Source organism: Macaca mulatta, chromosome 2 (assembly GCF_049350105.2).
Source record: "Macaca mulatta isolate MMU2019108-1 chromosome 2, T2T-MMU8v2.0, whole genome shotgun sequence".
NCBI lineage: Eukaryota > Metazoa > Chordata > Mammalia > Primates > Cercopithecidae > Macaca > Macaca mulatta.
Window position 1 is genome coordinate 31,415,400 of NC_133407.1, and position 23,189 is coordinate 31,438,588.

Below are 23,189 nucleotides of genomic sequence, written 5' to 3' on the forward strand. Positions count from 1 at the left end.
GGAGGACTTTACTCTTCATATTATACCTCCTTCATGCTTTGAATATTTATTACCTATCTTATATTTTGTTATATGTTCAGAATGCTCACCTTGACCTGTCATCTCAATGGCTGCAATGGTCCATTTCCAAAGGATTTTTTACAATGGTTTTTGGTTTAGAGTGTTGTGTGAGACTTTAAAAATATTTTTAGAGGGGAGACACTTGTTCTTATACATTTGAATAACATCTAAACATAAGTTGTTAAACTGTTGATCCCTACTTTCTACCTAACATCTGTGGCTTTGAATAAATACATAACTATTCTAGTTGATAAAACTGAATTGCTCATTGCCTTTACTTAAATACTCAATACTTTGATTTCTCTGATCCTTAAAAAGAGCTAAGCGTTTCCTTGACAGTAGAAGTCAGAACTTCTCAGGGAGAGGAGGAGGGCATTTTTTGGGGCATCTGAACATCACCGTGTAAGGAGGCGTTGGCCATGCTGTTTCCCATGGGGAGCGGGAGAAGGGCAGTGAGGGAGCACATGCACTTTTTAAATTTACATTTGTCAGCATTTGACTTTTTTTGGTTAACAATGAGCATGTACTTCTTTTGTAATTAAGTAAAATGAATGCAAAGTGGGTTACATATAATACAACGAAATGGTTGGCACTAATCTTTTAGGAAAACAAGAACAAACTCCCTAACAAGGACTGCCAAACCCTCCTTGAGAGGCCCCCGTGCCCTTGCCACTCACTCCACACCCTTTCCTTTTCCTTCTCTGCACTCCAGTCTCACTGTCCTTTCAGGTCCTCAAGCAAGGCTGCACTCCCTCCTGCCACTGGCCTTTGCAGAATGCTGGGCTCTTGGTCTAAATTGCCTGAATTGCTTTCCACTCTTCTATCCCCAGCTGCTGACCCTTTTCTTTGGGGTGGGGCAAGTAGAGAGAGCGTCTTTGCTTTCAGGTCTCAGCTCAAATACCGCTTTCTCAGGGAAGCTTCCACAGTAGACTGTATTTTCCAAAAATAGTCTTAACATCTCCTATCCCATATCATCTTCCACAATGTGACCTTGCCACCTCCTGGTTGAGTTCTCCACCCCCTTGGACCTGGGCAGGACCTAGTGACTTGCCTAAACAATAGGATGTAGCCTCAGGGACATGCTGAGGCTTCTGAAGATAGGCCTCCAGGAGCCTCAGGAAGAAGAGCAGCGTCCATGTTGGTCTTTGGAATGCTTGCCCTTGGGACAATCCCTCTCAGAACGCAGTGTCCTGCAGTGAGGAGTCCAAGCCACATGGAGAGACCTGTGCAGATGCCCTGGTTCACAGCCCCAGCCGAGCTCCCTGCGGTGGCTGTGCCAGTTAGTGAGCCAGCCGGCAGTTCAGCCCAGTCACATAGCCAAAGCCCCTGCTAACATCTGCCAGTGCCTACACAAGAGACCCCAAGTAAGAAAACTGAGATGAGCCCGGTCAACTCACAAAGCCCCAGACATGAGAACAAATGACTGTTTCAGGTTTTAGGGGTTGTGTTACAGAGCAGTAAATACTCCCTCCATCTTCTCAAGAGTGGTGAGGCCCCGTTAAACACTCTCATGTTCCCACCTATCAATAACGAATGGCAACATTACAACAAGTCCACTGAGAACTGGGTGCTGGTCTAAGTGCTTTACAAACAACTCATAAGACCCCTGTATGGGAAAGCAGCACTAAACAAAATACTTCCACAATTACAGAGGTAAGGTAGGTTAAGCACACCTCCCCTCAGCACTCAGCTAGGAAGTGATGGGATGGAACCCAGGTAGCCTCTCAGTGGGGCCTCTTCATAGCACTTTCCATAGTTTTAATTGCACCTATATCTTTGGAATTATTTGGATAAATGTCTCTCTCTTCCCAGTTACACTGTGAGTTCCATGGGGGCTGGGACCATGCCTGTTTTTGTCCAGAGTGAATCCCTGGTGTCTAAAATGTGCTAAATAAAATCAGAATCTCAGTGGTTTCTAGAGAGTCCATGTATCATATTAAAGAAGAATAAGGCTGGGCGCGGTGGCTCACGCCTGTAATCCCAGCACTTTGGGAGGCCGAGGTGGGTGGATCACTTGAGTTCAGGAGTTCAAGATCAGCCTGGCCAACATGGTGAAACCCTGTCTCTACTAAAAATACAAAAATCAGCAGGGCGTGGTGGTGCATGCCTGTAGTCCCGGCTACTCGGGAGGCTGAGGCAGGAGAATCACTCAAACCTGAGAGGCAAGAGTTGTAGTGAGCCGAGATTGCACCACTGCACTCTAGCCTATGCAACAGAGCAAGACTCTGTTTCAAAAAAAAAAAAAAAGAAGAAGAAGAAAATGCCAACTGCCTCATTTTACAAGATAGTACCCAACTTGTAGTTTAGAGGTGATACATATATATCTAGAATTCAAAAGAATGGTTGGGAATATAGGTTTTGGAGCAAGCAAAGCTGAGTTTAAATCCTGACTTGAGCACTCTATGGCCTTAGTTAACTAACCTGTCTAAAGTCTTCATTTCTTCATCTGTAACATCAGACAAATACTTTGCCAGTTGTTGAGAAGATGAAATGATATGTGCAAAGTGTCTTGGACACAGTCCTTGGCACACAGCTCCAACAAAGAGTCCCACTGTCAAATATTAGAAATAGAGAATTCTTACAACTGACAGCAAATGTTAGGTCTGTTCATAGCAAATATTGGCCGAGACATGAGCAGCCACTGAACCTGTGGACAGATATATCCAGCTTGGGCGTTCTTCCGTATTGGATGGGTAAATCAGAACTAAGCTGTAACTGCACTAAATTTGCATTTATAACTTTTTAAAACGCTTGATTGAAGATTCAACAAATTCAAAGTACCTCAACATACTAAATGAGGCCACATGGCAAAGATTGCATGTGGAAACATTTGCAAGCTGGATGGCTTTCCCCATTCAGTGCTTCACAGCCCAACTCCATGTAGGTGAGGAAAAGCAGCCTCCTTAGGGGCTGCCCACCACCAGGCCTAAGAACTCTGCTCCTTGCCCTGGTTCCTGGGTCACACCCACCCGGAGATGGTAAGCATTTGTGTTTAGATGGCTTCTTTCCCACTGTTTAGAAGCCATGCCTGCTAAGGGCAGAAAATAGACCAATGTCTACAAGACTTTAAGTAGCTGAAAGGATACATTGAATATGTATGTGCAAAGAGGAAGCAGAATGTACTTAGTGTGTTCCTAGAGGCCTCAGGATTTACCCTGTGGGACTGACATCAACACAACTGCTGGAAACGTGACACTGGGCTTGCTAGTGTGACGTTTCATTTCCTACTGAATTGACCAGGTGTTTTCCATGATTTCTGTGCATTTTTGTCCAACTCTGAATTTTCCTGTGTCCTCAGCAGAGATTTACCAGTTGTTTTCATGCTACCTCTGACTGTATATATTCCTCCTAATTGGGAATAATGCAGTGTGTGTGTGTGTGTGTGTGTGTGTGTCTATAATGTGCCCTACGTAAGCATTAGTCAAATTCACAAGGAATTACTGGTATTTACAATGAGTAACTTAAATGGGTGCCCCCACGCCCATTTAAGGAATGCAGATAACGGGAGGAAGCAAACATGTTACCCCTGCTGTCACCACAACTTATGCAACCCAGGAGCAGGGATCTCACTTTTATTTGACCTGTGAGGTTATAACAAGGCCTCCTCAGGTTTAATCCAGAGTGGACCAGTCCTTTGTAAGAAAAAGCTGTTTATAGAGGTCCAGAAATCACAACCTTGGCCCAGTTTAATGAATGTTTTCTGTTTCCATATGAATGGGAAAAAAAGAACAGAATAGCTCAACTGGCCATGAATTTGTGCTCTGCTGATAGGAGTCATCCTCAGGAAGGATGGTGCAGTTACTAGATAAACAGGAGAAACGCTGCAGCTCTGGGAACACCTCCCCGCAGGCATGCCTGCTATTCCCATCACCTGGCTCATTTCTCTGATGAAATGGGTCAAAAGAAGGTTGACATTTTATCATGGAAAGGTGGAGCAAACCCTGGGCTGGGCTCAGCACCAACACTACCCCTAACAGACTTTTTGACATCAGGCAATGCATTTTATTTTTATCTGCAACTTTGGCATCTGAAAAAGAAAGTGTAAGACTGAATGTTCTCTCATACTCCTTCAATTTTAAAATCAATTCTAAGCCTGTATAAACTACAATAAATTACATGTGTTTTGCTATCAAAGTTATTCAAGTCACATATTAGATAATGCCTGTCATTACTAGACATGTAAATTTTTTTTTCAATTTCATTATTCTTTAAAAGACATTTTTCATGACTTCTGGATTTTTCACTTTAAATTGAATATTGCTATTTACTTACCAGCTAAGTATTTTTAACAATAATCTAGGTTACACATTATTTCATTTCTCATTATATAAGTTTACTTTTAATTCTCTGCTATTTCCTATTCATTTTTACCCCTTGTAGAGTTCGTTTCTGGGCTAAGAGCCTAAGATACTGGCTGGTGGTTAGCTGGGTGCGCAGGGAACAGCACCACTATCCAAGTAACAGGCTTATTTTCTAACAAATTATATCCAGAGAAGGGCAGTGGAGATGGACACCTTAACTTAAGCACATTATTAGAATGCAAATGACAAGACAACTGAGCAAAGCATTGTTTAAGAGGATGCTGAGGAGCCTGGGCAGAAACAAATGAGCAACATCAGCTCCTGAGCATCTCTTGAACTGTGAGGAAATCACTAATAAGATACTCAGCTGAAGATTACATACACTTATCTGGCTCATATACCTGAGTCGCTGAACAGAAAAGAAGGGATTGTTGAAGATTTAGAGTAAATATTGACCCTTCCAAAATTTGAAAGCAGTTTTGGTTTGGGAGAAGCAGTAATTAGGCAGCCGTGTTCAGTATCTTGAAAGCATGAAGTTTCACTGATTTGGAAAATAAAAGCTTGGATTAAAAACTCAGCTGGCTCAAAATTATCTTTCAAAAGTGGAGGAAAAACAGATATTTTCTTAGACAAACATAAATTGAAGGAATCTGCTGCCAGTAGAACTGGAGGAAAGCTACACCTGCTCCTGCCCTGTAACTGCTTTTGACTTCCTATTTGCCAGATTCTGAGGCGCACATCACTACAGACCTGATTCAGAAGCATCAAGAGGGCAGCTGTGGGTATCTCGGTTCACTTTACAGTCAGCTGCTGTTGCTTAAAGCTGTTGAAACCTTACCAAAAGCAAAATAAGGTCAGCCCAGACAAGCAACTTATTTTTGACAAAGCTGTTCAACAAGCAAGTGGCCACGCTTAAGAGTAGAATATTTTGAACCAGAAATCTTAAAAGTTAAGGCTTCATTAAACACATGTACTGCTATTGGAGAAATATCATAAAACATCTTTTTAATGTGAACACTACTTCATACAATGAAAAACTATTTACAATGTATTGTTTCCAGATTTGTTGCTTTTACATCATCTCTACCCATGTGCTGATTCGGCATGTGTCTTCAGCCAGGGAGCTTCAGTCCAATTGCACATTCTCCTCGATGGCTCTCCAAGGACCCCGGGGATTCAGGGAACCTGTCCACTTACATTCTCCTTAGTAATTATGGCTCAGCAAGCATGCCACCAAAATCATCTAGAACCCAGATACTCTGGCAACCCCACATAAGTAAAAATGCGTAGATCAAGTTTTTTCTCCAATAAATAGTAATTTGACAATCCAATCCATTTCCATCTTAAGAAATTGTTTTCACTTAGGAAAATGTTTCTCAATGGAGCTAGAGTGAATAATCTGTTCTTCATACTGGAACTGAGTTAGAATGTCTTTGTATACAAATATAGCATATTTTGGCCAGCAATATAATTGCTTGCTATAGAGTTTATTTGCCTTCACACGCAGGATTGCTACATACATTCACAGTTTTAATAGACTGTAATTAGCTATTCCAGTTGTGCTTTAAAATCCCGAATATTATTCTCATTAGCGAGTGCAAAGCAAATGTCCCATCTGACTATAATTGGTCCTAGAGTTATAAACTCCATAATGATTTATTGTAAGTTTCCTCATTCTCCAGTTTCATCATTCGCTTTTTCAGGTATGACTTCCAAGCTCCGGCGTGGCTTCTGGACATCAGCATTTTCGGTGCCTGGTTTATTCAGTCCACATGAAACAGCAGCAAAATGGATTTGTTTCAGGTTCTCCAAAGTCTCATTCTTAGCATATTTCAAAAGATCTGCTTGTCCCTATAACAAAACATGCAATTAAACAGTATTAGATATGACATAACTTAGTGTTAGACTTCAACAATACATACCTTTCACCGAAATAGAAGTATTTTGATTCCACAAGAGGGCATAATTATTTCTTATTGGCACTGCATCTGAATAGGTCAATTTTAATAAAAAGTGAGTTTGTTTTCCCAGTTTCAATACCATACTCCAAGAGTATGCTGCTTTTCTGGCCCTTTCTATTTATAGATCTTCATGGGGTTCTGTGTGCATGGACTATTCCTGTCTGTCCTGGTTACAATTACATCTTTCATTCGTTGTTTGGCCAGTCTTGTCTTTTCCCTTTTAAGGTTTGAATAAAAAAAAAAAAACTTTTTATTTTGAAATGTTTAAATTCACAGAAGGATACAAGTGTAGTACAGAGAGGTCTTGTGTACCCTTTCCCAAATTTCCCGCAGCGGTTATGTCTCACATAACTATAGCACGATGTCAAAACCAAGATGCTGACAGGGGTACGAAGTGTGCCTACGCTTCTGTGTGACTTCATCACGTGTGGGTTCACGTAACCACCATGGCAACCAAGGCACAGTACTGCGCCACCACCACTGGGAAGTCACACCCACTCCCTCCTCTCCACCATCCCTAAGCCCTGGCAACCACTGATCTGTTCTCCAGCTCTGAAGAACCACTAATCTGTTCTCCATCTCTGAAGCCCACACAGCCTTTGGTAAGTGCTGACAGCCGTGGGCACACAGCAGGTCCTCACTGAGCAGTTGCTGAAAGAAAGAGTGAAGCAAAGGATTCTTTACTCAGGATATATTTATCAGCCAAATTTTAATTTCTTTGCTGAGGTCTGACCATCGACTTGATCTGTATGCAGTATAACACGATATAGGTCAGAAAACAGTGGGTGAACTGAAGCACAGTCACTTGGAGTCTGGAACTGGTGCTGACAATGGGCCAACGCAGTTTGTCACCCTCTTTGTTCTTGACATTTTGGATCAGAGAATTCCTTGGAGGTGGGGAGCTGTCTTGTGTATTTTCAGATATTGAGCAGCACCCTTAGCACACCCTAATGTTTGCAGACATTGATAACTGTCTCTTGAGTGGGAGGGTGAGATACCCCCAGTCGAGAAACACTGGGCTAATGCATCAGCCAACAATTCCAAAATTATTGAGCAGAAGAGATGATGTGGTGCTCTATTGTTGTAAATTCCAACACTCCTACTTTGCTTTTTTGTTCATTTTTCCTTCCAAGTTTAACCTGCCTTCCACTAACAGTTTTTTCTACTGACACTATTACCTTTTCTTCTTTCTTATTCTCCTTGCTTGCTATTTTTTTCCATCCCCTTGGGTTCTCAATTTATTCTATTATTTTCTTTATGATTCCTCTGTAGTTTGACTCTTCTTTGTCCTACTTACACCTCCTCCCTGTTTCCCTCTTTCTGAACTGCCTCCCAGTGTGCGTTCCCTTTAAGGCATTCCTGTCCAGCAAGAGCTTGGGGCCAGCTGCAGACAGCAATGGGTAGGGACTTACCTTGGCTGGCAAATGGACTACAGTCAAATGTCAACCACTGGTGAGATCAAATTGCAAGGCAATTTTAAACCATCATGAGGCCCAAATCCACAGAAGTTTGCTGCTTACCACTTATCATGCATGGTTTTCCTGCTTTACAGAGTCCTTTAATTAGTAACTATAAATAGATGTTCCCTTGCTTAGATTAACTAAAGGAGCTTCATTTTTATTCATTCTTACTAGTCACTGAACTCACATGTTGAAAATTACTAGTTATGAGGTTCCTGTATATATAGCATATTGTGTCAGGAGTATAATTTCATGTTAAATAGTGTATTTCCCTTCACAAGCAGAATTGCTACATACATTCACAGTCTTAATAGACTGTAACTAGTCTTTGATTTGTGTTTTAAAACTCCAAATATTTTTTTTTTAAATTAATAAACTTTAATTTTTAGGACAGTTTTAGGTTCACAGCAAAACAGAGCAGAAACTACAGAGTTCCCTTATGCTCCCTCCCTATGCAAACCTTCTCCAGTAGCCACAACCCGCACCACGGTGGTATACTTGTTACAATCAACGAACCTATGTTGCCACATCCCCTCAAGTCTATTGCTTAAATTAGGGTTCACCCTTGGTTTTGTATATTCCATGGGTTTTGAAAAATGTGTAACAACATCTATCTACCCTTATAGGATCATGCAGAATAGTTCCATCACCCTAAAATTCCTCTGTGCTTTGCTAGTCATCCTCCCCCACTCTCAACCCCTGGCAACCACTGATCTTTTTATTGTCTCCACAGTTCTGCCTTTTTGACAATGTCATATAGTTGGAATCACAGTGTGTAGCCTTTTTGGATTGGCTTCTTTCGCTCAGTAATATGTATTTAAATTTCCTCTATGTCGTCTCATGGCTTGATAGCTCATATCTTTTTAGTGCTGAATAATATTCCATTGTCTGGATGCACTGCAGTTTATTTATCCATTCATTTACTGCAGGAAATCTTTGCTGCTTCCAAATTTTGGCAATTAAAAATAACTCTGCTATAAGCATCTGTATGCAGATTTTTGTGTGGACGTAAGTTTTCAATTCATTTAGGTACATTCCAAGGGGTATGATCACTGGATCATATGATAAGAGTATGTTTAGTTCTGTAATAACTACAGACAGTTCGACAGTTTCTGACAAATTGTCTGCACCTTTTAGCATTCCCACCAGCATAAATGAAAATTCCTGTTGTTTCACATCCTCACCAGCATTTGGTGATGTTAGTTTTCTATTTTGGCTACTGTAATAGATGTGTATTGGTATCTCATTGTTATTTTAACATACAATTCCCTAGTGACATGTGGTGCTAATATATTTTCCATTTGTATATCCTCTTTGGTGAGGTGACTGTTCAGACTTTTGCCCAGGTTTTAATCAGGTTGTTTCCCTACTGTTGAGTTTTAAGAGTTCGTTGCATATTTTGGAAAACAGTACTTTATCAGGTGTGTCCTTTGCAAATATTTTCTCGCAGACTGTGGCTTCTCTTCTCATTCTCTTGACATTGTCTTTTACAGAGCAGAAGTTTTAAATTTTAAGGAAGTCCAACTTACCCATTGTTTCTTTAATGGATTGTCTATGGTGGTGTATCTGAAAAATCACTGCCATATCCAAGGTCACCTAGATTTTATCCTGTGTTATCTTCTAGGAATTCTATAGTTTTGTGTTTTATATTTATGTCTATGATCTATTTTGAGTTAATTCTTGTGAAGGGTGTAAGATTTGTGCCTAGACTGAATTTTTCATGTGGATGTCCAGTTTTTCCAGAATGATTTGTTGAAAAGATGAAGTCTCTATTCCACTGTATTGCCTTTGCCCCTTTGCCAAAGATCGATTAACTATTTTATGTGGGTCTATTTCTGGGCTCTTCTATCCTGTTCTGCTGATCTATTTGTCTATTCTTTTCACACTGTTTTATTTCCTGTAGCTCTGCAGTAAGTCTTAAAGTCAGATAAAGTCAGTCCTCTGACTTTATTCTCTCCTTTAATATTGTGTTGACTATTCTGGGTCTTTTGCTTCTCTCTTTAAACTTTAGAATCAGTTTGTCAATATCCACAAAATAACTTGGTTGATTTATTTAATTTTATGCTTGCTGGAATTTTGATTGAGATTATGTTGAATCTATATATCAAGTTGGGAAGAACTGATACCTTGAGAACATTAAGTCTTCCTATCCATGAATATGGAATATCTCTCCATTAACTTAATTCTTTGATATCTTTCACAAGAGTTTTATAGTTTTCCTCATATAAGTCATATATATGTTGTTAGATTAATACCTAAGTATTTTATTTCTGGGGGTTCTAATGTAAATGGTCATGTGTTTTAATTTTGAATTCCACCTGTTCTTTGCTGGTATATAAGAAATAAATTGGCTGGGTGTGGTGGCTCATGCCTGTAATCCCAGCACTTTGGAAGGCTAAGACATGAGCCTCAGGAGTTCAAGACTAGCCTGGGTGACGTGGCAAAACCCCATCTCTACAAAAAAGTACAAAAATTAGCCGGGTATGTTGGTGTGCACCTGAAGTACCAGCTACTTGTGAGCCTGAGGTGTGAGGATCACCTGAGCCCAGGGAGGTCAAAGCTGTAGTGAGCCATGATCATGCCAGTACACTCCAGCCTGGGTGACAGAGTGAGACCCTGTCTCAAAATTTTTTTTCTTAAAAAAAGAAATCAATTGATTTTTGTATATTAACTTTGTATCCTGCAACCCTGCCATAATTGCTTATTATATTGTTCCAGGAGATTTTTTTTTGTCAATTCTTTTGGATTTTCTACATAGATGATTATATCATCTGTGAACAAAGACAGTTTTATTTCTTCCTTCTCAAGATATATACCTTTTATTTTCTTTTCTTGTCTTACTGCATTAGTTAGGACTGGACTTCCAGGTCAATGTTGAAAGCACTGGTGTCAGAGAACATCCTTGCTTTGTCCCTAATCTTATCAGGATTGCTTTGAGTTTCTTACCTTTAAATATGATGTAAGCAGTATGATTTTTGTAGATGTTCCTTATCAAGTTGAGTAAGGTCCTCTCTATTCCTAGTTCACTGAGAATTTTTATCATGAATGGGTGTTGAATTTTGTTAAATGGTTTTTCTGCATCTACTGATATAACCATGAGCTTTTTCTTCTTTAGCCTGTTGATATGATGAATGACATTAGTTGATTTTTCAAAAGTTAAATCAGCCTTGTATACCCAGTATAAATCCCTTTTGATCATGGTGAATAATTCTTTTTATTCATTTTTGGATTTTAATTGTTAATAGTGTGTTAAGGATTTTTGCGTCTCTGTTGATGAGAGATACTGGTCTATCGTTTTCTTTTCTTGTAATGTCTTTGGTTTGGTATTAGGATAAAACTGGCCTGGTAGAATGAGTTAGGAAGTATTCACTCTGCTTCTATTTTCTGGAAGAGACTGTAGAGTATTGGTATCATTTCTTCTTTAAATGTTTAGTAGAAACCAGTAAACCTATCCGGGTTGGTGCTTTCTGTTTTGGAGGCTTATTAATTATTGATTCGATTTCCTTAATAGATACAGAATTATTCAGATTGCCTATTTCTTCTTATGTGAGTTTTGGCAGATTTTACCTTTCAAGGAATTGGCCTATGTCATCTAGGTTTTCAAGTTTGTGGGTATAGAATTGTTCATCATAGTCCTTCATTATCCTTTTAGTGTCCATAAAATCTGTGGTGATATCCTTTATTTCATTTCTGACATTAGTAATTTGTATCATCTTTTTTCTTAGTTAGCTTGACTAAAGACTTATTGATTTTAATAAGGTTTTCAAAGGAGTGGCTTTTGGTTTTATTGATTTTTCTCTATGCATTTTCTGTTTTTAATTTCATTTATGTATGCTCTTATTATTTTTATTAATAACAATTAGTACCTACCAAAATGCCTATCTAGGCATCATTCTTTGGACATCACATGTCCAGTTGAGTTTCTGATATCCTGCTACTACTCCTACTACCAGCTACTCTTCAGTCAAAGCAACCCCATTCTTGACCTGGACCAAGAACCCTGGTGTCATTATTTACTCTTCCCTTTTTCTTCCATATATCATCCCACCTGTCAGTAGGTCTTATTGTCATAATCTTCAAAACATATATATATAAAGTTTCTCACCAGTTCTTACCATCTTCACTGCCACCATTGTGGTTTAAGCCACCATAATCTTTCTTGGAGTTTATTCTGACTGGTCTTCCCTCTCCATTTTCAACATGACAGCCAGCCAGAGAGCTCAAATTAAAACACAGGACATCCCTTCCTCTCTGTTTAAAACTCTTCAGCAGCTCCCCAAATAACTCAGAGTGAGAGTCAAAGTCCTTGCCCACAGCCTCATCTGACTTCCTTCACCCACCCACCCACCCTGTATTGTTCACCCAGCCTCTGATATAGTACGCGCCTAAATGTTCCTCAAACGCGTCAGGTCCTCTTTAGTCCAGCCTCAATGTCTATGCACTCATTGTTCCCTCTGCAGGGAATGCCCTTGCCACAGAAATGCACCTGGCTAGCTCCCTCCCCTCCCATTGATGCCATCTTGACTCTGATGCCCTCTTCACAGCAGTGCCCTGACAGCCCCATCTTGTCTAATTAGAACTCTCACTTCCTGTCCATAATTCTCCTTACTGCTTCCCTGCCTTGCTTTTTCCATAATACTTATTGCCTTACTCTACTGCTTGGTTTATTGTCTGTCTCTTCCACTAAATGTAAACTTCACGAGGGCAGGAATTTTTGTCTTCTGATCAATGCTGAATCCTCAGAGCCTAGAACAGTGCCAGGTACAGAGTAAGGGCTCCATAACCATCTGTTGAATGCAATTAAAGTAATGTAATTAAAGTAAAATGTGAAAGTCTCCCCTTTAATCTCACAGCTGCCCCCTAAACAACGAGTTTTGTCTTTTTCTTGGCATTATATGTATATTACAAATAGTTATCTTATTTTACTTTTAATGTAAATACAATCAAGCAATCTATATTGTTCTTTGGTTTCCCTTTTTCTTCACGAAAAGTTATGTCTTAGTGATCTTTCCATGTCAGCATATATAGATCTACCACATGATGACAGGGTATTTAAAAACAAAAATCCCCAGATGGCATACGGTAATTAATGTGGTAATAGCAGAATTCTTCATCTGGTTGAATCTTACATTTCTCAACTTCAGAGAAGTCATCATGGTATCTTGAACAGAATAGGCCTTTGGACATTACCAAGGCAAGACACAAAGGACTCCCAAAGGCAATAAATCTGGGCTTGAGAAGCTGCTGAACTTTGTCCACATCACTTTTAGTTTGTTCTATGTGTCTAAAAATACATGTTTAAGATGTCTTGGAGGTAAGGCATGTAGCATGAGTGAAGAACAATTCTGGCCAGGCATGGTGGCTCATGCCTGTAATCCCAGCACTTTGGGAGGCCAAGGCAGGCAGATCACTTCAGGTCAGGAGTACATGGTGAAACCTTGTCTCTACTACAAATACAAAAAAATTGGCTGGGCATGGTAGTGGGCACCTGTAAACCCAGCTACTTGGGAGGCTGAGGCATAAGAATTGCTTGAACCCAGGAGGCGGAAGTTGCAGTGAGCCAAGACTGTGCCATTACACTCCAGCCTGGGCAACAAGAACAAAACTCTGTCTCAAAAAAAAAAAAAAAAAAAAAAAAATCTGAAAGAGGTGGGGGTGTTTGTTGTAGTAGTGTTCATATTTCATAGATTCAAAAGACTTGAAAAGAGCAAAGGTTACTTAAAACACTGCCACCCACTGACACAGGGTGTCTGGTTTTGAAGACTCCTTCCACAAAGCTGGCTTTGCAATGTTTTCAGCTGAACAACTCAAATGTCATTTGATTTCACACATTCTGGTTTGAATTTTTTTAACTTATTCTATTTGGTTTTCATCTTCAAAGAGTTTTTAACAACCTTAGGTCAAAATATTTAAGGTTCTTACTTAGTAATCTTTAAAAGATGTAACTAAGGGCAGTGGCTGGATCCCAGCGGCTCTTGCTGCAAGTCTGGCGTGACCATGCTTTTTCTGGCTGAGCCTGTGGCTTACCTGGGATTGGAACAGAGGCCACAGCAGCCAGGAAAAGAATGATGGCAGCTCCAAATGCCAGAACCGCGCCCCAGCTGTGCTCAACCCCTGGCTAATCACCATACTTTCTGTATGACCACAAAAGATGTTCTAGTTTTTAATATATTAAAAATATTTCAAGACACATCTGTTAGTGCTACATTTTAGGAGCCAAAATTAGCAAGTACAAGTCATTGCTTTTATTTAGACGTAGGGGCGAAACAACAGGGATTCTACATCTGGCTAATGTTTTCAAAGTCCTTTTGTCCAACTATCTATTAGAGAAAAACAGTTGTCTTACTTCTGAGGTGAGGGATCCAGTGTGGCAGCTAAGACTTCCCCTGCCCTCTGCCACCTGTGTAATGGCCACATGCTTGGGTGTTGAAGAGAGCAAAGATTAGCACTTGCCATTTCCTGGGGGCCAGCAGGCACTTTTCTTCCAAATCACATGCAGTGTGAGCGAGGAGAAGAAGGAGGGTACTTATACCATTATGGGAGTCTGAGGCACGAAAATACTCCTCATTCCTGGCTTTCTTATCTATTTGGGAACACAGAGAGGAACCCAGCAGAATTTAGGTACCTTCACTGATACCACCTGCTCCACAAAGACAGGATGCAGGGGAAGAGCTATTACCATTCCTGTTTCATAAAAAGGACACTGAGTTTAGAGAGATTACAGGTAGAGTCTGAACAGCAAATCACACTGAAACACACACCCCTTTCTCTCTGGTATGTTTGTTTTATTTTCCTGTTGGATAAACTAAACTGTGAGGCCAAAACTATAGAGAGTTGAACCCCACAGACCGCATACAATATTTTAAAGCAAGCAAGTTGAAATCTCCACTACATTTTTCATGTACCCAGCACATCAAAAACTGTGTAGACAATTCACTCTTCCTGTAATTAAAAGCAGAAACAGAAATATGGATTTCCAATGTGTGTTTGTTGAATGAGGAAATGAGTGAACAAAAGAATGAAACGGGTGTGGTGGCTCACACCTGTAATCCCAGCACTTTCGGAGGCCGAAGTGGGCAGATCACCTGAAGTCAGGAGTTTGAGACCAGCCTGGCCAACATGACGAAACCCGTCTCTACTAAAAATACAAAAATTAGCTGGGCACGGGGGCGGGTGACTATAATCCCAGCTACTCGGGAGGCTGAGGCAGGAGAATCACTTGAACCCAGGAGGTGAAGGTTGCCATGAGCCAAGACCACACACTGCACTCCAGCCTGGGGGACACAGCAAGACTCTGTCTGGGGGGAGGGGGGAAAAAAAAGAATGAATGGATTGTAGGAGTCTTGGCTACGGATTCTAAATCGCCTCTCATGATTATACGTTGACAGTTCTCCTTTCAAGAGCTCTTTTGAGGCTGGCTGAGATTGTGGCACATTCATTAGAATTAAGGAAGGCCTCCTAGCTTGGTCAGGCCCATTTCCCACTGAAGTCTCAACTCTTATGGTTAAAAAAAGACTCCCTGATCATCAGAGTCACCTAAACCTAGAGCAACAGCACACAGGCTGTTGTACAGGATGTTAGGCTCATTCTAAGAGTGAGTGATGTCTGTCCTTTTGGCTTCCTGTATGTGCACTCACATGTTTGATGGGCATGGAACATGAGCTGCAAATCAGCTTGTCTCCCCACAGCAGGAAGACCGCCTTCCCTCCACCCTGACTTCCACCCCAAAGGGTGCAAAGAAGCTGCCGGAGGGGGATAAGGGGTTCTGTGCAGGAGCAGAAAGGAGAGCCCTCTAAGCACAGCTCCTGCCCTTGGTTTTTTCTGGATCCAAAGAGATGTTTCTGTGGTTCGAGGCAGTGTCTGGATGATGCAAGGACAGTGGGCTGCACGGATCTGACTATCCGTGTGGCTTCCTTTGCCTGCCACACCTTTTGCCTATATCACTTTTACAGTTAGTCTCCAATTTTCCCAAGGCTGTGCTCAGAGGTTTGTACAAAAGTTAGTAATTTTACATATAATATTCAATTTTTTAAATTCAGAATGAATGCCTTCCTCCTTATAAACAATTTTACGTTTCCTTCACCAAAGACAGAGAGTTGGGGGCTCCTCAGCAGCACCACGGAGGAGACGGTGTCTGAGTTGGGGAAACTCAGGGCAGGAAAGGATGGCGGCAGGCCCAGGGGCTGATTCTGCCTGCCACAGAGGAGTGACCGTGACTCCAACACATGGCACCTCTGGAGCCCAAACATTTAGCAGAATGATTTCTATGCTACAAAGCGTTCTAGGTTCTGACTTCGACTGCATGTCCCTCTGCTACAGACCTGGCCATGGGAAGGGCTAAAGTCCACCATGCAGTACGATAGTGGCCTCGTCTGGCACAGAGCTGGCAACTCTGGTGGCAGAGGTAGGGTGAGCGTTCAGGAGCAGCCTTTGGAATCTCCAGACAGTGGAGGTGAGCCATGACCTAAGCACAGAAGGTTGGGTGTCAGCAGAGGGTTCCAGGCAGTGACCAGGGCCAGAGGGCAGGGGAGGGTGGCCCAGCTGTGTGGAGAGAGGACGCAGAGAGCGAGGGGACACTGAGAGGCAAGTGGGGCTGGGCCATGGGTGTAAGAGCCCTTGGAAACACCAGGGAAAATAGCGCACACGTAAGCATGTCCTTCGCACTATTAATCTTCCAAGCACACCATTTACACAGTCAAACATTAGCTGAGTAATCACAAACTCCACATGAGTGGGGTCCCAATATTGGAGGTTTTACTGTGTTTCAAATGGACCAGAAAGAACAGCCTGCCTAATGACAAATGCTACTGTAGTTTGATTTTCTGAGCCATTATGAGGCATTTTCACACACTAAATAGAGAAATGGCTTTCAGTCAATTATAGCTTTTCAGGAAAAGAGACAACATAATATTCTACCTATAATAAATAAAAACAACTAAAAGATATGAGCCTCAATAAAAGGAGTCATACATCAACTATCATGGTAACTTCAAAAAGGAAACAAATGCCAGTCTTTTAAGTCTTCAAGATAAGCACTGTACCTCAGGTGAAAATGAAGAAAATCAAGACAAATGTCTTACCAGATGCAAAAACCATCTGTTTTATTGATTTATTTTTTTGGCAGAAGTCTTAGGTTCCTAAAGAGAATGAATCTCTAATTACTTTCAGGGTTTATTGATAGTCTTGTTTCTGATGGTAAAGGGGCACAGGTCAGGAGAGCTAGCCTGGCAGCCATTCATCTGGAAAACATCTTGGGCTGTAACAAGCTTAATTCAAGTCCAAGATATTATATAGATGCTATAAAAAAAGCCCAGCCATCCCAGCCACCCCAGTGAGATCCAGCCATGTGAGTGCCTTCTTGGATGTTCCAGGCCAAGCTGAGTTCCCAGCAGAAGAAAATCTCTTAAGTGATCCCAGCTAACACTGTATGGAGCAGGAAAACCATCTGGCTGAGCCCAGCTAACCCACAGAATCACAAGAAATAAGAAGTCGTTGTTTTAAGCCACTAGTTTTGTAGTGGTTTGTTATACAGCAATAGACAACTGAAACAGTCACCAAAAGGAGCCAGATTTTGTGCTATCTGACAATACCTTCCTGGACAAAGTGGATTAAAGCAGGGAAAGAACCTGATCCAAGGACACTTAATACAAGAGGAGGTTTATCAGGACCACTGGTCTGGAGCTAAAAGGCTAGGCTGAGGTAGGAAATACAAATAGATTGAGTACTTGAAATAAATGCTGAGAAGGTATGGTAAAGAACAGATCAAGGCCAGAAAAAGTTATCAAGCCGTAGAAACTCTGAGTGAACAGAATGAGCCAGCCAGCAGAAGCAGCAGAATGGATAAGAGGCGGAAAGATAAGCAGAAAGACCCCGTTCCACAGAGAGGATCAGCTACCTCGGGGCCGCCAGGTTTTCGGACAGCTTGCTATTGTCATGAGGCTGGACTGCAGTTTCCGGTCTCCAAGTTCCCTGAGGTCCCTGTCCCTCTCATGATCCCTTGTGTCAGCCAGCATCTGTGGCCACTCCTCTGTGAGCTGGCCAGAGAGAGTTTCTACTCTTGGTAACCAAAACAGACCAATGAAAACAGGACTCTTCTAGTATGAGATTCTACCATTTTAGGAGTGGCAATCAATCGACACAGTGAAAATTACACCAGTACAGTGAATATTTTGGCAACTGGAAAATAAAGGTAGAGGAAGTCTTGATTAAGCTGGTGGATTGAAAATGCATTACAGAATTTCCATTCCACATTCCTGATGAAATGAGCAAAAATAAAGCCAAGCAAAAAGCCACAAACAGCAACCAAACTAAAAAAAGGGTATAACATCATTCTATAAACTAAAACTCATAGAAGTCATGTTGGCAAGTCATAAAAGTCCTGAAAGTTCTATCTCAAATACAACCAAACCAGAGAGATGAAAACTAAGCGAACATTCTCTCTGTTTCATGGAGTAGCAGATGGGGCAGAGGGTGGGAAGAAAGAAATGACCCAGGAAAAGTTGGAAATGTGGCTGGCATACAATTAGAAAACCAGACAGAATGCAGAAAACAATGACTTTCAGATAGTACAACACAGTGATCCTGAGAGAAGAAATACAAACAATTGTGTCCAGCTTACTGCTTGCAGTTTCCAGGTGCAGTGCAGGAAAGGGGAACTCAAACAGAGCCCAGCAGTTCCACTGGGGTGAGAAGACACAGTGTGGAGTTCAGGGAGTCGACAGTGGCTAGAATATGAGGGGCTGAGAAGCAGAGAGGAAGGAGTTGGAAAACAGCTATTGTGAATATATGACATATCTTCAAGAAGGTAGAGGATATGACTAGCATGAACAGAAACATGAGAAATTTGAAATTAAAAATAAAACTGAATAGGATTAATGGCACATTAGATATTACAGAAGACAGAAGTATTGCTTGAAAATATAGCAATACTGCTTGAAGCCATAGAAATAAAAATATCAAGAATTAAAAAGGAAAACAAAAAGGAAATGGCTGAGTAAGGTAATTCCAACACATTGGGAGGCTGAGGTGAGAGGATTGTTTGAGGCCATGAGTTTGAAACCAACCTGGGGAACATGGCAAAACTAGTCTCAACAAAAAATGTACAGATTATCCAGGCATGGTAGCATGTGCCTGTGGTCCCAGCTACTCAGGAGGCTGAGATGAGAGGATCATTTCAGCTCAGAAGGTTGAGGCTGCAATGAGTAGTGTTCGTGCTACTGCACTCCAGCCTGGGCAAGAGTGAGATCCTGTCTCAAAAAAAAAATTTTTTTTTAAACCACAGAAAATATTTAAAAACTAATGAATAAGCATCTGTGATTATGGGATAATAATATCAAGCAGTATATTTATACATATAATTGGAGTTAGAGAAGGAGATGGTAGAAAGGGTAAGAGAGAAAAACATTTCAGGAAAGAATCACCAAAAAGTTTCCAAATTTGTTAAAAACTATAAATTCACATATCTAAAAATCTCAACGAACCCCAAGCAGAACAAAGATAAAGAAAACCACATCAGAGCCTGTCGTATATTTTTAAAAACTCATATACACACAAAGATGCTCAACCTCCATCCACTTACTAGAATGACAAAACTGACAATTCCAAGTGTCGACAAGGATGTGGTGCAACTGAAACCCTTGTAACACTGCTGAGGAAATGCAAAATGGAACATCAGTTTTTTTTTTTAAAGCACTGTGGCAGTTTCTTATCAAGTCTCACATACATTTACTATGTGACCCAGCAATCACACTCTCATTTACCTAAGAAGAATAAAAACATGTCCATACAAAGACTGATATGTCAATGTTCATTGAAGGTTTATTTATAATAGCTAAAAATTGGAAACAACACAAATGTCCACAAATTGGTACATGTATAAACAAAATGTGTTATATCCATAAAACAGAATAATATTTAGCAATAAAAAGGACTGGAGTACTGAAACCTACATTAACTTGTATGACTCAAAGCACTATGCTACATGAAAGAAGCCAGGCAGAAAAGACTGGATGCCATGGAATTCCATTTATATGACATTCTGGAACAGGTAAAACTATAGAGACAGAAATAAGATAAGTGGTTGCCAACATAAAAGATTTTACTACAAAGGGGCACAATGCAATTTGGGGGAGCAGGGTGACACCTATCATCATTGTGCTGGGGGTTGCATGACTCCAGACATAGTTTATTTTATCACACTCCACAAATACTGCATTTTTTTTTTTAAACAAATTGAAGGTTTGTGGCAACCTTGCGTCAAGCAAGTTTACAGTGTCATTTTTCCAACAGCATGTGTTCACTTTGTGTCTCTGTGTCACACTTTGGTAATTCTTGCAATATTTCAAACTTTTTCATTATTATTATATCAGTTATGGTGATTTGTGATTGGTGGTCTTTGATGCTACTATTGTAATTGATTTGGGGCACTATAAGGTGTGCTCTTCCTTATAAGACAGCAAACTTAACTGGTAAATGTTGTGTGTGTTCTGACTGTTCCACTGGCCACTCTCCATCTCTCTCTGTCTCTTTGGGCCTCCCTAATGACATGAAAAGTCCCTGAGACATAACAATATGAAGATTAGGCCAAAAAAAATAACCCTACAAAGGCCTCCAAGTGTTCAAGTGAAAAGAAGAGTTGCACTTGAAATAAAAAACTAGAAATAATGAAGCTTACTGAGGAAGGCCAAGTTCAAGTCAAAAGCCAAGATGAGCAAAAAGCTAGGCCTCTTGCACCAAACATTTATCCAAGTTGTTAATGCAAAGGAAAAGCTTGTGAAGGAAATTTAAAGTGCTGTTCTACTGAACTCATGAATGATGAGAAAGCTAAACTGCCTTATTGCTGATATGCATAAAGTCTAAGTGGTCTCAATAGGAGATCAAACCAGCCACAACATTCTCTTAAGCCAAAGCCTATTCCAGAGCAAGGCCGTAACTCTCTTCAATTCTATGAAGGCTAAGAGAGGTAAGAAAGTTGCAGAAGAAAAGCTAGAGGCTAGCAGTGGTTGGGTCATAGGTTTAAGGAAATAAGCCATCTCCATCACATCAAAGTGCAATGCAAACAGCAAGTGCTGATGTAGAAGGTGCAGTGAGCTACCCAGAAGATTTAGCCAAGATCATTGATGAAGGTGGCTGTACTAAACATCAGATTTTCAGTGTAGATGAAACAGCCTTCTATTGAAAGACGATGCCATCTAGGGCTTTCATAGCTCAAAAGGAGAAGTCAATGCTTGACTTCAAGGGTTCAAAGGACAGTTTGATATTCTTGTTAGGGAATAATGCAGTTGGTGGCTGTAAGTAGCAGCTGATGCTCATTGGCCATTCTGAAAATCCTAGGGTCCTTAAGAATTATGCTAAATTTACTCTGCCTGTGCTCTATAAATGGATCAATAAAGCCTAGATGACAACATACATGTTTACAACATGGTTTCCTGAATATTTTAAGCCCACAGTTGGGACTCAGTAAAAAAGGTCCCTTTCACAATATTACTGCCTACCAACAATGTACCTGGTCACCCAAGTGCTCTGATAGGGATGCACAAGGAGATTAATATTGTTTACATGCCTGCTAATACAATATCCATTTTGCAGCCCATGGATCAAAGAGTAATTTTGACTTTCAAGTCTTATTATTTAAGAAATACATTTAGTAAGGCTATAGCTGTCATAGATTGTGATGCCTCTGATGAATCTGGGTAAAGTAAATTGAAGACCTTCTGGAAAGGATTCACCATTCTAAGAAGCCATTAATAACATTCATGATTCATGGGAGAAGTCAGAATGTCAACATTAACAGGAGTTTGGAAGAAGCTGATTTTGGAGGAAGTTGATCCCAGCCCTCATGGTTGACTTGGAGGGGTTCACGACAACAGTGGGGAAAGTAAATGCAGATGTGATGAAAATAGCTAGATAACTAGAATTAGAAATAGAGCCTGAAGAGGTGACTCAATTGCTGCAATCTCATCATAAAACTGTAATGCATGAGGAGTTGCTTCTTATGAATGAGCAAAGAAAGTGGTTTCTTGAGATGGAATCTACTCCAGTGAAGATGCTGTGAACATTGCTGTAATTACAGCAAAGGAGTTGGAATATTACATACACTTAATTGATAAAGGAATGGCAGGGTTTGAGAAGACTAATTTTCAAAGAAGTTCTACTGTGGGTAAAATGCTACTGAACAGCATTGCACGTTACAGAGAAATCTGTGGTGAAAGAAAGAGTCCATTGGTGTAGCAAGCTCCATTGTTGTCTTATTTTAAGAAATTGCCACGAGCCACCCTAGCCTTCAGCAACCACCACCCTAATCAGTCATCACCCATTAACATGGAGGCAAGACCCTCCTCCAGCAAAAGAATTACAACTAGCTGAGGGCTTAGATGATTATTAGCATTTTTTAGCAATAAAGTATTTTTAAATTAAGCTATGTACATTGTTTTAGACAGAAATGCTACTGCACACTTAATAGATCATATTATAGTGTAAATATAACTTTTATATATACTGGGAAACCCAAAAAATCATGTGACTCACTTTATTGTGATGTTTGCTTTATTGCCATGGTCTGGAACTGAAAAAGCAGTCTCCAAGCTATGCCTTTACATACATTTGTCAAAACTCATAGGATTTTGTGCTCAAAATTGGTGAATTTTATTTTACAAACATTATGTCTCAAAGTTGACACACACAAAAGAATGATGTAGACTATCTAATGGAGGGAGGTTTGAAAGTTGGTTTCTAAATCAAAGAAGCAATTGGAGGCCTGTGGGAATGGATTACACCCTCTCCCCAGTTTGCAGCAGAAACCCTAGAACAGGACATTTTACAAACTCTGAGAAGAGAAAGCTGGGTCCAAGTATCATAAGAAGCCTGGCAATGACACCTGCTGGCTTTATTTCCTTTCCCTGCTATTCCTGTAGGCTGCAGGAAAGCATGGGTGCCTTCTCAGATTGATGGTGACAGTGAACCAATTTAAATACTGAACTTCAAGTGACATGGCAATTATAGTTTTAAGACCAAATATGAATACTTTTAACATGGACAATAAAAAAACCCAATATGCTCCATCTAGTAATATTAGAGAATGCTCATATTGTCATCTTTCTTTTTTTTTGAGACAGAGTCTCGCTCTGTCACCCAGGCTGGAGTGCAGTGGTGCGATCTTGGCTCACTGCAATCTCTGCCTCCTGGGTTCAAGTGATTCTCTTGCCTCAGCCTCCCAAGTAGCTGGGATTACAGGCACCCGCCACCACGCCCAACTAATTTTTGTATTTTCAGTAGAGACGGGGTTTCATCATGTTGGCCAGGCTGGTCTTGAACTCCTAACCTCAGATGATCCACCCAGCTTGGCCTTCCAAAGTGCTGGGATTACAGGCATGAGCTACCATGCCCAGCCCATATTGTCATCTTTCATA

General features: G+C 40.6%; 1 protein-coding gene across 2 annotated transcripts in view; it reads right to left on the reverse strand.

Annotated features, from left to right (window-relative positions):
- Positions 1-5,340: 5,340 nt before the first annotated feature.
- Positions 5,341-23,189, reverse strand: part of PLCL2 (phospholipase C like 2) — a 194,674-nt gene continuing 176,825 nt past the window's right edge. For both annotated transcript variants that reach the window (XM_077991414.1, XM_015132240.3), the window contains one exon: positions 5,341-6,212. In XM_077991414.1, coding sequence (XP_077847540.1) covers positions 6,184-6,212 — 29 coding nt within the window. In that variant the 3' untranslated portion in view covers positions 5,341-6,183. The remainder of the gene's footprint in view (positions 6,213-23,189) is intronic.